We start from the raw sequence: 16,246 nt of genomic DNA on the forward strand, positions 1-16,246 counted from the left end.
TACAGGATGCTTTTAATACACTGCAACACTCCTACTAAGGCTAAGACTGGTCCTTAATGCAAAAAATACCAAGTACATGACCTCTTCTCGCTCTCGAGCTAATACAGCTGTCCCTCCGATTCTGACACTGGAAGGGACATGCCTTGCCTTGACAAAGTAGCATCCTACAAATATCTGGGCATATGGATTGATGAAAAGATGGCCTTTGGTGTACATATTGGGAACCTACTGAGAAAACTTAGGCCTAAACTAGGCCTTTTCTTCCATTTAAAGAAAATGTTCTGTCCTTTCTGTCTGTATTAGACTATGGCGATGTGATTTCTATGCATGCTCCTTCCTCCCTGCTTAAAAAGCTAGATTCTGCATACCATGCTGCTATACGTTTTGTAATGGGTGCAGGCTCTCGCACCCACCACTGCAATTTGTATCAGTCTTTAGGATGGTCCTCTCTGTATCAAAGAAGACAATCACACATGTTGATTTTTATTCTGAAGTCATTGCTAGGTAAGCTGCCCTTATATATCTCCAGACTTCTGTCCTTTTATACTTGCTTTTTTAATACCAGACTAGCAACACATGGGATGCTTTTAAATGTTCCTTTGATGCAGTCAGAGCTTGGTAATGCTGCATTCTCCTACTATGCTCCCTTTTTATGGCATATGCTGCAAGTGAAACTTTGTCTAGAGCACAGGTTGGCAATAGGCGGCCCGCGGGCCGAAATTGCCCCGCCAGCAATAATATCTGGCCCCTCAGATTATTTCCCCCAAAAAAAAGCTAGCTATAATGTCCAAATAGAGAAACCACCACCACCTAAAGAATGCTTGTTATTATACTTTGTTTTATCCATGTTGAGAGAGTGAGTGCAATGTAGCTACATTAGGTATATAAGGAATTACAACAAGACATTTATTAACTAAATACAAAATACAATTCGGCTTTTAACCCTCTATACTATACTATACTATACTATACTATAGCCAATGGAAATGCTAGAAATGGTCACGTGGACTGGGAGAACCAATGGAAATTCCTATTGTTTCTCAATAGTCCAGTGCGCTCCACAGAAAGGGCTGTCAGATAGACGGGCTGGTTGTGCGTAATGTAAGATAGACCGATAAGAGAGAGGCGCTTGTCTCTGGTTTTATAATAAAATGGCAAAAAGACAAAGGTATAATGTTCAGTGCAAATGTGTATGTCATTTACAGTTTATTATGCCACCTATGCAGCTAGTTTATTCTGTCCATTCTCTGCCTCTGCCACAAATGTATATGTCTTAGTTATAAGGTGGTTAGTCACAGAGTTAAAATCTTTTTACCCCCCCCCCCCCCCCCCCCCCATACAATGGCTTGGAAAAAATGTGGCCCTCGGCCAAACTTAATTGCCTACCCCTGGTCTAGAGGCACTTAATCCTACTGTGAATTATTTTAAAGGTATGCTACGACTAGCCCTTCATGAAACATGTAACTGTTTTACCTGATGCTATTGCTGATCTGATTATGCTTCTTGCCACTGCACAAATGGCCTTCTGTGTTTGTATTTGATTTGTATGCTTTTTGTTTAACCTTTAACCTTATAAGGGGACCCTGCTTTTCTTTATCATAAATCAATCAATAGAGACAGTATTAGATCCCCATGTGGGGTATCATTAGAAAGCCACACTCATTGGCTACATCCCTGTCCAAAAACTTTCGAGATCGCCAAATGATTGACGGAGCGAGAGCCCCGGGAGTCGGGGGTGGTAATGTGTACTTTGGCACATGCCTCACATATCGGCATGTAACTCGAGAACCGAACGGATTTTGTCATCTGAAAGGGCAATCGACACGCAACAAATAGGGCTTTAATTCCATCTATATATTGTATTAAAAGAAATGCACACCCAAGCCGCTAGAGGTCGGCAAAGTGGCACGTCGCGAATCGTCCTCAAGAGGGCCCTTGGATGTTAAGAGGTTTTAATGCCCTTGTTTTTATGTTGAAACTTGTTGTGTGCCGTGTGTTGGTCAGGACTCCCTGGAAGAAGAGATCTTGTATCTCAATGGGACATTCCTGGATAAATAAAGGATACAAAAATAAAAATAAAATTATAATGACCAGTGACTGAGTCATTCTAAGGCGTAACTGCAACTTAACAATACAGTGCAATATGTATTCCGTGCTGTAATTCAGTGCAATTCTGCAAAACCTTATCAGGTTTTGTAAGCAGAGACTCAATATATCTGTATGTGTCCAGTCATTTTCCTTGATTTATTCTGTAACAGAAAATGAATGTGAGGAAATATTTAAATACATAATGATCTGTAACAATGTTTACTCCTCTTTCTGTAGTAAAGGGAATGTTCACTTTGGGTGCACTGTGGAGTCCCTTTCAATATTTATTTCAGGGCTTTTACAGACTCAAAATACTTCCTAAAGGTCAGTGAATACCACGACCACAACACCAGAGGGAGCTCCACAAATCATGTTAAACCCAGATTCGGCTCAAACAAGGGACTAAACATGTTTCACAATTATGCCACAACAATGTGGAACGCCCTACCCACAGCTGTAAAGGAATGTGAATCACTACCCACCTTCAAAACAACTCTCAAAGAGCACCGACGGGAGACTGCAATTCGAAACTGGCCCCTGTAAATGTCCAAACCCAACCCCCTCCAATGTACAGTTTCCCCGCCTACCCAAACCCCCCCCCCCCCCCACCCAACCACCTCCAATGTACAGTTCCCCCCCCCACCCCACCTACCCACCATCCTCCAATGTACAGTTTCTTCCCCCTCAAATGTATATACTCTCTTTTTAGACTATTTTTGTACACAAACAGTACTGTATATTTGTAGATCTGGTATGTCATAAATGTCTAGATGTACAGTAACAGTACTGTCTACCTGTATGTCATGTATGTCATATATGTTATGATTAATTGAAATGGAGGACCCTGATGTAAACAAGACGAAAGCCTTTCTCTGGTCTGCATCCCCTTAACAATTGTGTGTATTGAGCTGTACTGTATTATACCCATTCTGCAATCTGTTAATACAATTTTCAATCAATCAATCAATCAAACTGAAGCCTGGCCCAATTTACTTTACAATAGTTTGGTGGCTAACTAGCTGGAGCTGCTCCAGTATTAGATTAGATTAGATTAACTTTATTGTCATTGCACAAGTAGGCTACTACACAATTAAGTGGATTGTATGAAGAACAACATGGTTGTTCCTTGCCTATATATTACTACCTACTATACTATTATGTCTTTACTACTATGCGCTCAGTTCCGACACTGTTTGATGAACAATGTTACTTAGCTGCCAGAGTTGTAGGCCTACCCTTCCTGCTGGCTTGTTGTACATCATTTGCAGTAAGTCACTTTGGATAAAAGCATCAGCTAAATGACTAAATGTAAATGTAAACAGCATGGATTGTGCTGAGAAAGGACTCGACAACAACATCATTGGTAAATAGGAAATAGGGCTAGGGGTCCAAATTTCTTAACATGCAATTTTAATTAAAAAAAATTTGATATTCATATACAGTATATTGACTATAATCCCTAATGTGTTATGCAAAATCTAAAATCAATTATGCGTGGTAACTGATAGTTTGACCCCGTGTGCTGTGACAGTGCATGTAACAGATCTGATACCTCAGGAGACAGGCGGAGACGCTCGTCTAGTCGTCCTCGTCCCCTCCCCCGGGGGGCCGGGGCCTGCAACAACACGCCTGCCGTCAGTGCTCTCACTCTTAATGGAGAGACTGATAGACAGGCGCCATCCTCTGAGCCCATTTATGTCTCCGCTTCACAGATCCTATGGCCCAGAGCCCTGGATCTCATGCATTCCTCAGGTCTCTCACCAGCAGCAGTTGTCAACAGAGGATTCGGAAGGACTTAATCTGGGTTGTCATAACTATAACGGTCACACACAAACAGACACACTCACAAACACTCACACACACATGCACACAATGAGAAATTATAGTATGGTATATGTATGTATGTTTCTCAACGTGGGGTGCAGGGACCCCCACGGGGCCACAGAAAAATTAGGAATAGTTGAATTCTTAGTTAATTCATAGGTGTCACTGTTCTCTCCTCAACCACAGTATAGAGAGCTATGAAATTCTGAGCTTAATCATATCTAACAAAATCTTCTTAAATCGTGGGAACCTAAGACAAATTATCATTAAATGGGGTCCTTGACATGAAAAAGGTTGGGAGCCACTGAGCGACTTGATCAATCTGCTGCTTAGTGAGGCTCTGGGATGTGTAAGAGCTGTAACAATGAACACACTGAAAGCACTAATCACATTCAATACATCTGCAATTTTTGTTGAGCATTATCCATGTACAAATAAACTGAAAGGCATATTTCGCTCTAGCAGCACTTGTCAAACATCTACAAGGAAGGTAGTCACTGCTGTCCCTGTCGTCCACTGTCAACACCACCATTCCTCCCAGGTGTCAGGCTCCTCATTCACTTCCATTCAATTTGAGGACCAAGTCTAAATATTATACTTTGAGGAATGGTGGTGTTGACCGCGGACGACAGGGACAGCAGAGGTCACTAGCTAGATGCACACACTAGAGGTGAAGACTGCTGAAACTTGACAAGTAAAATAGGGCTGAAATGGCAGCTGGGACTGAAAAAAAACGTGAATGTATCTGTGTGGACTGTGTACACAAGTCAGGGAGATCTGTTGTTCTTACTGATGGATCATCCATTTTCCCAGACTGTAAAGTTGAACTGCTTCCTGCTCTAGGGCTATAGGGAACTGAAAAGGCACAAGGTGGGGTGTATAGCGAGAGAGTGGTATTTCCTCTCTGGGGTTCGACATGCCCAGATTAGCAAACGCCATAATATGGCGCATGGCCTAATGTACGGTACTAAACCCAGGGCTTAGAGGCCGGTATCGCTTATGAATTCCACACTAGTGTGAGCTTGAGCTGCAGGTGCCGCCGGCTGTGAGCAGAGATAGACATTGTTTTTTTTAAGCGCCATAAACATTACAAGGATTAGGCTACTCTAGTTGTTTTATTGATTTTTTTCCATTGTTTCACTTGCTCTTATATCGGAGCATGAGGTGCCATGACAATAGTGCAGTGGGCAGTTAATCCCCAGTAGTGCTTTCTTTATAGATGGTTTCCAGGGGTGTAAAGTACTTGAGTAATTGTACTTAGTTACAATACTTAAGTACTGCTTTTGGGGATTTGAAATTTACTCAAGTATTATTAGGTTTGTATACTTGTACTTGATTCTCGAAGTCAACTTCCTGTCTGTTGTTGCTACACAACTGCGGCGTGGGGGAAAAATTCACTTCGGGTACATTGTTTACGCTTCATTTAGTGCAGAAAACGGATCGGAAAGCGGCAAATTAAACATAACCAAGGGTAATTTTCTTCAGTGCATCAAAATGCCAAAGAGCTGCTGTGTGACGTTTTGTACTAATAAAATCAAAACTCAAGTTTTATATAATACCAGTTGAGGCATCACGGAGGGAAAAGTGGCTGGCGGCTATCAAGAGGGCACAAAGCTGCGAGAGTTGTACCCTTCCTGCTGACTTGTAAAGTCGCTTTGGATAAAAGTCAGTTAAATGAAAATGAGGTCAATAGCCTACAAACTGCAGGATTAAAGATATGAGACTCTTCAACCAGGGCAACTTCATTATGCTGTCCATTTGAAACCTATTCATTTAGTACGTACTTTGGACATAACTAATGTAATCCTGAAGTTCCAAACAAGTGAAAATATAAGAATATACCTATAATCTGTTATAAAGCATTGTGACAGTGATGTTCCAGGCCAAGGTAATCCGCATGGACTAGCTACACAGGTTCCCAACACAGAAAGACAGAGGTAAATCTTTATTTGGAAATTGTATTACAATGTGCAGAAAAAAACAAAAGGATACGGGAATAGGACATTTCAGACTTCTTACTGGCGGCCTGAACGCAGGGCAGCCTGCATTGGAACCCACATGGTCGTAGCAGTCAGTAGAAATGTTTGGGCGGTACCCTGGCCTACCAGCACTGAGCAGGACTATGGCGACACACACACAGTAGTAAATTGCCACAACAAAAAACAAGTGGATACTACGTTTAAACATAGTATAAAAAGGGATTGAATGCCGCTGTCCTGGGGTATAGAGCCCAACCAACACAGGTCGTTGGTCCAACAAAATACACAGGGCAGAACGTCAAACAACTGTAGTGCATTCCTGAACAATCTCTGAGAAAAAGTGACGTCCCTCCTTCGGTTCCTGGACACGTCTGGTCAGTTCCGTTGAGTCAAAACACCTAATGGAGAGGAAACTTCCATCAGTGGCTTGCCGTTTTCCAGTCTAACATCCAACCACACACAGTGAGTTAACAAAAGACACTTAACTGGGAGGGAGATGGTACATTGAAGAGCCCCCAGAAGAGTAGACCTCTTGTGTCGGCAGTGGAGGAGAAGATTGATGGATGGAGGACAAAGTTGGAGGGGTAGCCTATGTGCAATATGCTGTAAGTCTGAGACTGCTGCCTTGGAGTGGTCCCCCATCTTGACTGTGGGCTCTCGTTGTAAAGCCCAGGTGTGTCTCCATTACCTCATCACGTACCTATGGGAAGCTGGAAGAGAGCTGGGGGAGGCGCCTGGGGGGTGGTTGTCAGCCAACTCTCAGGTCCTCTCCCGACAAGGTTGTTTGTCCACAGCTGCACCCAATCACAATTGGTCAATCGTTTCCAATGTTCTAGGCCAGTGGTTCTCAAACTATGGGTTGTGACCCAAATTGGCAAGTAAAAAAAATAAATATATATATATATATATATATTTTTTTTTTATGTTCTGGCAACATATCCTGGCTAAATATGCCTTGTTTTATAACTGTGTATTGATAACATAGTGCTGTAATTACATTTTCTAATAAATATGCATGATCAAGTTCAACAACGGGTGCTTTTATTTTGATATTCCTTAATTCCACATTACACGATGTGGGGTCCCCAAAACAATTCCTAAATAAAATGGGGTCACGGTATGAAAAAGTTTGAGAACCCCTGTTCTAGGCACAATGTTCAAGCTGTTCATGATTGCATTTCCATCACACAGGCATTATTTCCAACAGTTATTCCAACATGAATTTACATATTCCACATTACTCCAATGGTAAATGTCACACAAGAGAAATGTATTCCAAATGAAAAGGTGCATGTTAAATATGATTTTCTTTTATATTAGATATTAAATATTAAAGCAGGGAAGGGGGTTGAACCTGTGACAACTACATTAAAAAGAGAGCATGGAGCACCAGGTGTTCTTTTTATGTTGGCAGAAACTTTGGTCGTATAAAGCATTGCCTTCATGTGCTTTCAACCCCCACCCTGGGCTCCCCCGATCAGGACATGTATGTTCAACCTACCAGACGAAAAGTGCTCGGTGCCAAGACAACAATGGTAGAGATTACATTAAAAGTTTTGGAGTGCTTAGGGTATGTGGTGAAATGCATTATCTCAGCACATTCTTAAGGCATAATATGTGAAGGCTGATGAGGAGTGTCTAGAGTACACATTTACACACTACCTGGATTTGAAGATTGCAGCGTTAACTCGTTCTTTATAGATAAATAAAGTAATTCATTCATTCATTCATTCATTCATTCATTCATTCATTCATTCATTCATTCATTCATCCATTCATCCATTCATCCATTCATTCATTCATTCATTAATTCATTCATTCATTCATTCATTCATTCATTCATTCATTCATTCATTCATTTATCTGATTTGAAACCACTGTGTCATCATATAGCAAACCATACCACCAACCATGTAAAAACCACCATGGGGCATTTTATTATTAATAATAATAAGAAGAAAAATACATCAGATTTATATGGTGCTTTTCATGGTTCAAACAAACAAAACAAAACAACTATGGGTCGAGAGTGAAAAGGTGGGTTTTGAGGGCTGTTTTGAAGGACGGTTGTTGGCATATGGCAGATGTGGCTGGGGAGGGCATTCCAGAGGGAGGGGGCAGCTGCAGCAAAGGCCCTGTCATGCACACCCTACAAGCTGAAACAAACCAGATTGTGTAGAAAACCCAGACACAAAACATGAGGCAAAACACCTTTGTCTGTCAGTTGGAGGAGGAAACACGGTGCCAATTAACCGTAATCAGCTGAGGGCCTGCCTGTCATCATTCTCTTAATTAAAACATTTGACGAGTCCCATTGTTTCTTATTGACCTGGCGCTTTGGAGATAGATGGTGTGAATTGCAACAAAAACAACACTGGTTTCATCATCATGATTGTCCTGGGGGGTGCTAAGCAAACCTGCAAACGTATGTAATTAAACATAAGAGGGCATTGAGGCCTCCGTGTCTTGGTTCATTTTTGAAGAGTAAAGCGAAATTTCTTTAAACTACAAAGGTTTGCATGTTTTGCCGGATGGGGGAACGTGATTGGTCGCCGGAGGTGGTTGAGGAGTATAAAGAGCATCCTATCTCAGATAGGATGCAGATCACTTCACCCGACCTTGACGAACACGTCCTCCTCTGCTGCTCTGGGTGAGATGATGATGACACTTCATATGGAAATATAAAATTTTAAGTATCAAACATAGTTTACTGTATTGTTGTTGGTTGATTATATTATGACTCTCTCTCTCTCTCTCTCTCTCTCTCTCTCTCTCTCTCTCTCTCTCTCTCTCTCTCTCTCTCTCTCTCTCTCTCTCTCTCTCTCTCTCTCTCTCTCTCTCTTCCCCCCAGGACAATGATGATGAAACCAGTACTGTTGGTGTTGTGTCTGCTGGCCACTGCCTTGGCTGCTCCTGTAAGTGTCTTGAGTGTGTCCTGCCTTGTTTCATTGAGTTTAGGTGACGGAACGTTGTACTCCAGTAGAAGTATTGACACTGTATTCACTATTCTTAAGGCTAAAATAAAACTCACTCAAGTCAAAGTAGGAGTGCTTAAAATGGCTTGCGTAGAAGTCAAAGCACAGTTATTTTTTAAGTAACAGAACATCTTTAGTACTTAAAGGTGCTGTGAGTGGTATTAAAAAAGAAATGTCTACATGTTAAATAATAACTACATTCCGACAGCCGTCACTCATAGAGTGTTTCGTCAGTAACATGGGTCTCACAGTCCCTCCGCTCTGCAATAAACATCATTTATTTGATCTGGAATCCACTTCCCACTTTATCCAATCAGCAGAGAGAACTGTCACTGCAAAAACTGTCTGACGAAAATAAGAAATAAAATGATCTGCCAGTGCAGTAAGCACATTTTACTTGGGAAGATTTTTGAAATAAGTATAGGGTTCTCTCTCCTGATTGTATAACATGGGAAGGGATACCAGGACATGTATTTTCTGTTTACTGCAGAGGGAAGGGACTGGGATACCCATGTTACTGACCAAACACTCTACATCAGTGATGGCTGTCAGAATGTAGTTATTATTTTAACCTCTTAAGCCCGGAGCCCTATTTTTTGAAAATCCGCCTAAAATACATACCTAAGTAAATGGAATATTGCTCCACTTCTACAAGGTCCATTTGCATATTCTTGGTATCTAGGGACATCTATGGACCTCAGTGAATGTATTCAGTGTCAGAAATATTGTGTCTACTAGGCTTGCTTAAATTGTGATGAAACAAAGGAGAATATAAACTATGATTTTTCTATGCATCTTTGACAGTGAATAACACCATGCTAAAAATTACCAGACATGAAAATCTGCCAGTGATCTCATTCAGTACCTTCTTGAGATCATGTGTACACGAAATCTAAGGAAATTAATAAAGGGAAGATGATTAAACAGAAGGTTTTGTAGATACAGTACTGAATTCTCCCATCTAGACCAATGCAATTTGAAATAGTATTATAGAATATAGAATAGCAGGCTTATAAATTACCTTATTATAGTAAATTCGCACATTTATATATATACATATATTATCTTTCAAATGCCTGAGTTCAATTTGGATTTAGTATCACCAGGCGTGCATAAGAACAGATAATGAAATCTACTGTATGTACAGTAGCTTTTTAATTTTTGCCACGGTGGCATTTTGAAACAAATTTCAATTGTTGCTACATGCTAAAAATAGGGAAGAGAAACTAACTGTGCTTCAATATATACCAATAACGTTAAGTTTTGTGGTTTATTATCCCGAGTAATAAGAGATATAAAGAAAATTCATACAGAAGTAATTTGCTTGAAACCCCATAGAGGCCTTTGGGAAGTGTCGTTCGAAAAGATTCCAACGCTCATCGAAAGCTGTCGGTGTCCACTTAAAAATGTCAGAAAAAAAAATCCAGACGTTAAAATTTTTCAAAATGGTCGACTTTCGCGAACTAAATAACACCAAAACAAAAACGAAAATCTATCTAATAACACTTTAACCTATTGGTAAACTAACGTATTGATGATAAAATATACATTATAACTGCTGTTGTGACATGGTTATGATGTTTATACTTGAATACGTTTGAAAAATAAAACTATACTTTTGTCAAACAGTCTGGAGAGATTGATTTATGACATGATGTCATTTTGGGGCCGGTGCCGGTCTCGTCGGGCTTAAGAGGTTAACATGTAGATCACGTTGGCTGTCATAATGTAATGTAATGTAATCTAAGAATGTAGAGCTACTTGTAGAGCTATTTAACACTTATTTGAACAAAGAAAATACCACTTACAGCAAAAAGAAATAAAAAACGACCAGAGTAGTTGTAATTAGTCACGGTACTTCCCACCATTCCTTTGGTGCGCATTACAATTACCACGATACTCTTTCACGAAGGGTCACAGAGTGTATTCCAGGTAGGCATGTATGTGTCAGGGCAGTGTGTTCAGGCTCTTACCCTCCTCATGTGTGTTTCAGGTCCCAGAGAGTGGAAGCAGTGAGGTAAAGGGGACTTTTATTTTTTTTATTCTTGTTTTCCCACGTTTTTTTCCTTCCACACCGCTGCACGTTCTATCATGTTCAGCGTCATACGTATGTCATGCCCGTGTGACAACGATGATAATTGACTAAATTACATGTCTGTGTGTGTGTGTCTGGTATTTCTGCAGCAGGTCGCAGCACATGCCAACGCGGCCTTGCAATGGATGGAGATGTACAGGCTCTTCCAGCAGCAGGTTAGAGGGTTTGTTTAATGACATTTGATGAAGTATGCACGCTCTCTGTCAGCAACATGGTAAATGGTCTGTATTTATATAGTGCTTTTATCCAAAGGGCTTTACAACTTGTGCCTCACATTCACTCACACACACCGACGGCAGAGGCAGCACCACTGTACCTTGCTCAAAGGCACCTCGGCAGTAGGCAGAGCGTTATCGATTTGTGTCCCCCAACCAGATAATTTCCCTGCCCGGCCCGGGGGTTCAAACAGACGGGTTTGGGGTTTGAAAGCATTTAATTTAATCTGCTCCTCAAAACCAAATCGTTGGAGAAAAAAATCACTTGACCAAATCATCGATAACTTAATACCTGAACGCTGGGTAGTTGAGAGAGGGTGTAAAATATTTGTTACCCTACTCACAAACCCAGTTTAAACTCTGCACTGAGTAAAGAGCTGGCAAACATTGTTTTACATGATCCAGAGTATAAACAATCAACCAGAGCAGACTCCACAATCACGTGTCTCATCATCAATATACTGATGCCATTACACTGACATTGTATTTGTGATTCATTCAGGGAGCCGGCAACCCCTTCCTGCCTGCGTCCGATGCGGTAAGTTATTCTCCCCTAAACCTTTTCCTACCCGAATGAACAAAACCAGTCATTTTCAAAGTGAAAAGTAATCACAAACCGAGCCCTAGAGACTGAGTAATTGATGCTGTGAGTCTAAAATGTATTCACTCTGTCGTTGTTTTTCCTTTTTAGGCTGCTGCAGCTGAGCCACCAGTGGTAAATACACTCTGTAGTGCTGTAGTAGGCGACGCCTCATACATGTTGGTACTGATCATGCAAGGATCGGTTGTCAACATTCCGTTTGCCATTCTTACTAAATGAAAAGCATGTGATTTGCGCAGGTGAACGGAGCTCCAGCTGTGAACATCCCACCGCCTGCACCAGCCATGCCCGCTGGAGACTCAGATGAAGAGACAGTGGTAAGCTCACACATGCTGGGTTTGTTTATGGTCAGAGGTGGGGTGGTTGGAAGTGTAGTTAGAGAACGCCTACTTCCGGTCAATAGTCTCTAACTACACACCCTCAAGACCCCTACGCTCTGCATCTTCTGGCCGCCTCAGACCCACTCCTACCCGAGCTCCGGGGGGTGGGGTGGTCATCAAAGCGACTAGTTATTCACGGTCCTTTGCTCTACAATGGTGGAACGAACTTCCCACCAGTCAGCCTAAACCCGCCAGACCTTTTTTTATTTTTTTTATTATTCAAATAGTCCTTTAATTTAAATGTAGCGTAGTATGCATGTCAACTCTTAAGTCATGTCCTTTTCTGTCTCCCAGGCCCAGAATGGGTTCTCAGCCCCTGCTGCCCCCTTGAATTCTGATGAGGAGGAAGAGGAGGCTGCTGCAGCCGAGGCCGAGGAAGCAGAGGCAGAGCCAGCAGCAGAGGCAGAACCAGCAGCAGAAGCAGAGCCAGCAGCAGAAGCAGAACCAGCAGCAGAACCAGCAGCAGAAGCAGAAGCAGAACCAGCAGCAGAAGCAGAAGCAGAACCAGCAGCAGAAGCAGAACCAGCAGCAGAACCAGCAGCAGAACCAGCTGCAGACCCTGCTGCTGCTGTCGAGCCTGCTGCTCCTGAGGCCCCTGTGGCTGTCGTCTCTGAGGTCCCAGCTGGTGGGGACATCCCAGCTGCCGCTGATCCTGCAGGGGAACCAGTGGCTGTTGATATCGACGCCGCTGTGGTGGCAGTGCCTGCAGAGCCTGCTGCCCCATAGGTGTGAAGATACCATGGGAACTGCTACCAGAATGTCCTTCCCTCTCGTAGCCGCGCCGAATAGGTGGAAAAGGCGGCGAACGTGGCCGTGACCGAAGGGATCATGGAGCGACCATCGTGGCTTCTTGAACAGGGACTGATAAATAACGTTTGTAACCGATGCAATGCGATGGTGTAAATGTCCGCGATGCTCTTTGAGAGGGTGAACCTGTGCCGTCAACAAAAAGATGATTCAGTCTTTTCTCAGTGTATTTTTTCAATCTTTAATAAAACAAATTTAATAAATAAAAACTTGACACAATGCTGTACTTCAGATTTTCTTTGACTTTATTGATCATCAGATTAAGTAATGATCGGCTACATATACAGTATTCATAAGTGGAATACCTAAATCCTTGGGAAGAAACCATAATAATTCAGAAGCAAGTCCCTTCCGTCAAAATGTTGCAACATGTGGCCTTGATATAATATATTCAGGGCTGAAACTGCAAGAGCCACTGCAGCCAACAGGGAGCGCCATGTAGCCGAGGGAGGACAGCTTGCTGAAGGATGCACTGCTAAAACTGACACAGGTTCAAATCTTAGTTCATAGTCCCAATGGTTATGGATATAATGAGATGGATATAATCTGATCTCAGACCTGTACTTAAAGTGGTATTACTCAGCGTGCCCTAATAGGATCAGGGGTGGATATGATAGAGGGTGCTGAGTAAGCAGGGGGGGGGGGGGGGGGGGGGGGGGGGGGGAGCTAAATCTTCACCGTCACACAACTGCTCAGAGGAAATGGAGACTGTACGTGAGAGAACAGTTTAGATGTTTAATAAAACCATATATATATGCTTGTTTGGGTTCAACAGTTTTTTGATGGATGGAATTTGAGACTATTCATTGTCAATTAAAATAAAACAAATGTACCATCACACACATAGATACCTTGGTAATCTATCATGAATTCATGAATATCTTCATACATTAAAAGCTATAGGTAGTATAATTAATCAAGTTAAGTGGCGTGCATATTGCATTGATTATGTGGTTCCCTGTCCCTAGTCAGTGAATGATTGAGGAGGATGAGTGTCTCTGCCTCACCCACTTTCATCATGATCTAATCCACAAATCCTCCCCGGGGTCACCAAGACTCGACGACACGCAGCTACTTATGCTTGGATATCAATCTGGATGCGTTTCAAGATCATGTTTTATTAGCATCAGATGATTTATTCGGTAAACACTGCGACTAACAGACTCCAGGTTTCCAAAGATTGCTAAAAGAGTATGTACAACTGAACAGTGGCGAAGGTAAGTTCAGCCTTGTGAAACCTAGATTCTAGCACATCAATTTATGATGAAAGAGCATGTTGGCATACTATCTACGGATTGTATAGAAAAAAGCCTGTGTCTCAATTTGATGGAAATCCCATATGCTTGTCATAGGTGTATGTACTGATTCAGAACTGTGTTTAAGGATATGTAATGCATAAGTGCATGTATGTTCAGCCTGGCTGGGGCTAGCCATGGTCTAGCATGGTACGGTATGGTTGAGTTTGTGTCTCCATTGTGTTTCTTGTAAACTCTCCAGTTGCTAGGCAACCTTTTAAAATCCACAGCAACAACTGTGGTACACAAGCTAAACCATGATGATACAACAGTCCCAGCTGGCTTTGACCAGGTTGTGAAAGGTGTCTCAGCCCGGGGTCCAGCCAGGTTTGGCCAGGTTCTAAAGACAATGGAGACACTCTGTGTGGCTAGTGGAGACGAGGCATTCATGACCTGAGACCTTTAGTGCATGTCTTATAATAAACTGTGGTTTTCTGCTCGACAGGCTAAGAGTGCAGATCTGCTGCCATGGCCTCTTCAAGCACCCATCCCTACAGTACTGTGCCGCCCTTCATCACAATGCAAATAGCTGAGGAGGACAGTGACCATGACATGTAAATAATGATCCATAGATCATTGTTGGTAGATTCTTTCATTACAGTAAATCAATCATCATACATTCTGCAATAGTGATGACATAGCAATTCAAAGTACACTATGTCGTTTTGGGAGAATCAGATACATGAAAAAAATGTATGGTATTACTATTGTAACATTACTAGGCGTAGCACGTTATTCACGACTCTCGAGGCAGGTTGTTAGTTCCACTTTGCTCCTTCATTCAATCATCAGTTACAGGTTGCAGTATACAGTAAGTGACTCATTGCTACAACTTCCCATGCCCCAAGACAGCGCACCCTGGGTGCCACACCCTCTTATACCTTCCCCAGGTCAGCCCCTGCCCCCTCGCCTCTGTCAACCGGCGGCATGTGCGACCAATAGCGTCGCCGCCAGCCCCGGGATGGCGGAGTGCAGAGTGACAGCTCGGCTGACCAACCAACCAAAATCCCAGGGTCGCTACAATATTTTATATTTAATAATAATAAAACTGGCCTCAGAGGATAATTGGGTTCCTGGAATACTGAAGGTAGAAAGCTTCCTGAATACTGAAGCTAGAAAGCTTCCTGAATACTGAAGGTAGAACACTTCCTGAATACTGAAGCTAGAAAGCTTCCTGAATACTGAAGGTAGAACACTTCCTGAATACTGAAGGTAGAAATCTTCCTGAATACTGAAGCTAGAAAGCTTCCTGAATACTGAAGGTAGAAATCTTCCTGAATACTGAAGCTAGAATGCTTCCTGAATACTGAAGCTAAAAAGCTTCCTGAATACTGAAGGTAGAAGGCTTCCTGAATAGTGAAGCTAGAAAGCTTCCTGAATACTGAAGGTAGAACGCTTCCTGAATAGGCCTACCGAAGGCGAAGCTAGAAAGCTTCCTGAATACTGACACTAGAACACTTTCTGTTCTAGCCTCTCTCCATTGGCTACTGTCGTATATTCGTAAATGAATATCTAAGGTTAATTGCAGTACAATGAGGTTGCTAAACTGGATGGAGAAAAGGAGAGCGACATAGAACCCTGGTCCTCATCTGACTTAGTCAGATGAGAAATAACCGTGTACAGCCAGACAACATGAGCTATGGTCCAAACTCATTTATTTGCAGCACGGCCCAGAGTGGATATTGCATTAGTTATATACAGGAATGTATTTCAGCATAATACATGATTGTACAAAAGGATTGATGAGGTAAATCACAATAGCCCAGACACGGTGGCTCTCTACATCCAGACAGTCTTGCACATTTAATAGTATTCATGTTATGTCAATGAAATAGATCAATAGTACTTGTTTGCCGCCACATGGTAAACCTAGTCAAAGATAGACATCTTTCCTCTAAGTTATCACCAACATGGATTATTATACAGTTTACTTACATAGCAGCAAAGTCGAACCATGGTCTGTGGAGATGGAGGCGCAGACCCAGAC

The 16,246-nt window shown here is 42.1% G+C and overlaps 2 protein-coding genes across 3 annotated transcripts in view; both read left to right on the forward strand.

The window, feature by feature from the left end:
• cnga1a (cyclic nucleotide gated channel subunit alpha 1a) overlaps window positions 1–16,246 on the forward strand; it is a gene marked incomplete at both ends in the record, with an annotated part of 155,293 nt that overhangs the window by 121,526 nt on the left and 17,521 nt on the right. The gene's annotated exons all lie outside the window — the stretch shown is intronic.
• Window positions 8,459–13,190, forward strand: enam (enamelin). 2 transcript variants are annotated; one of them, XM_084319165.1, is made up of 8 exons: window positions 8,459–8,541; window positions 8,743–8,806; window positions 10,860–10,883; window positions 11,051–11,116; window positions 11,679–11,714; window positions 11,868–11,891; window positions 12,017–12,094; window positions 12,452–13,190. In XM_084319165.1, exons 1-8 carry the CDS (start codon window positions 8,489–8,491, stop codon window positions 12,881–12,883), a joined length of 777 nt encoding a protein of 258 aa, XP_084175291.1. In that variant the 5' UTR covers window positions 8,459–8,488; the 3' UTR covers window positions 12,884–13,190. The 2 variants fall into 2 exon arrangements, with proteins under 2 accessions (XP_084175291.1, XP_084175292.1); XM_084319166.1 differs by having other exon boundaries at window positions 11,054–11,116.

The sequence above is a fragment of the Notolepis coatsorum genome (genome assembly GCF_963971535.1).
Source record: "Notolepis coatsorum genome assembly, chromosome: 7".
Taxonomy (NCBI): Eukaryota; Metazoa; Chordata; class Actinopteri; order Aulopiformes; family Paralepididae; genus Notolepis; species Notolepis coatsorum.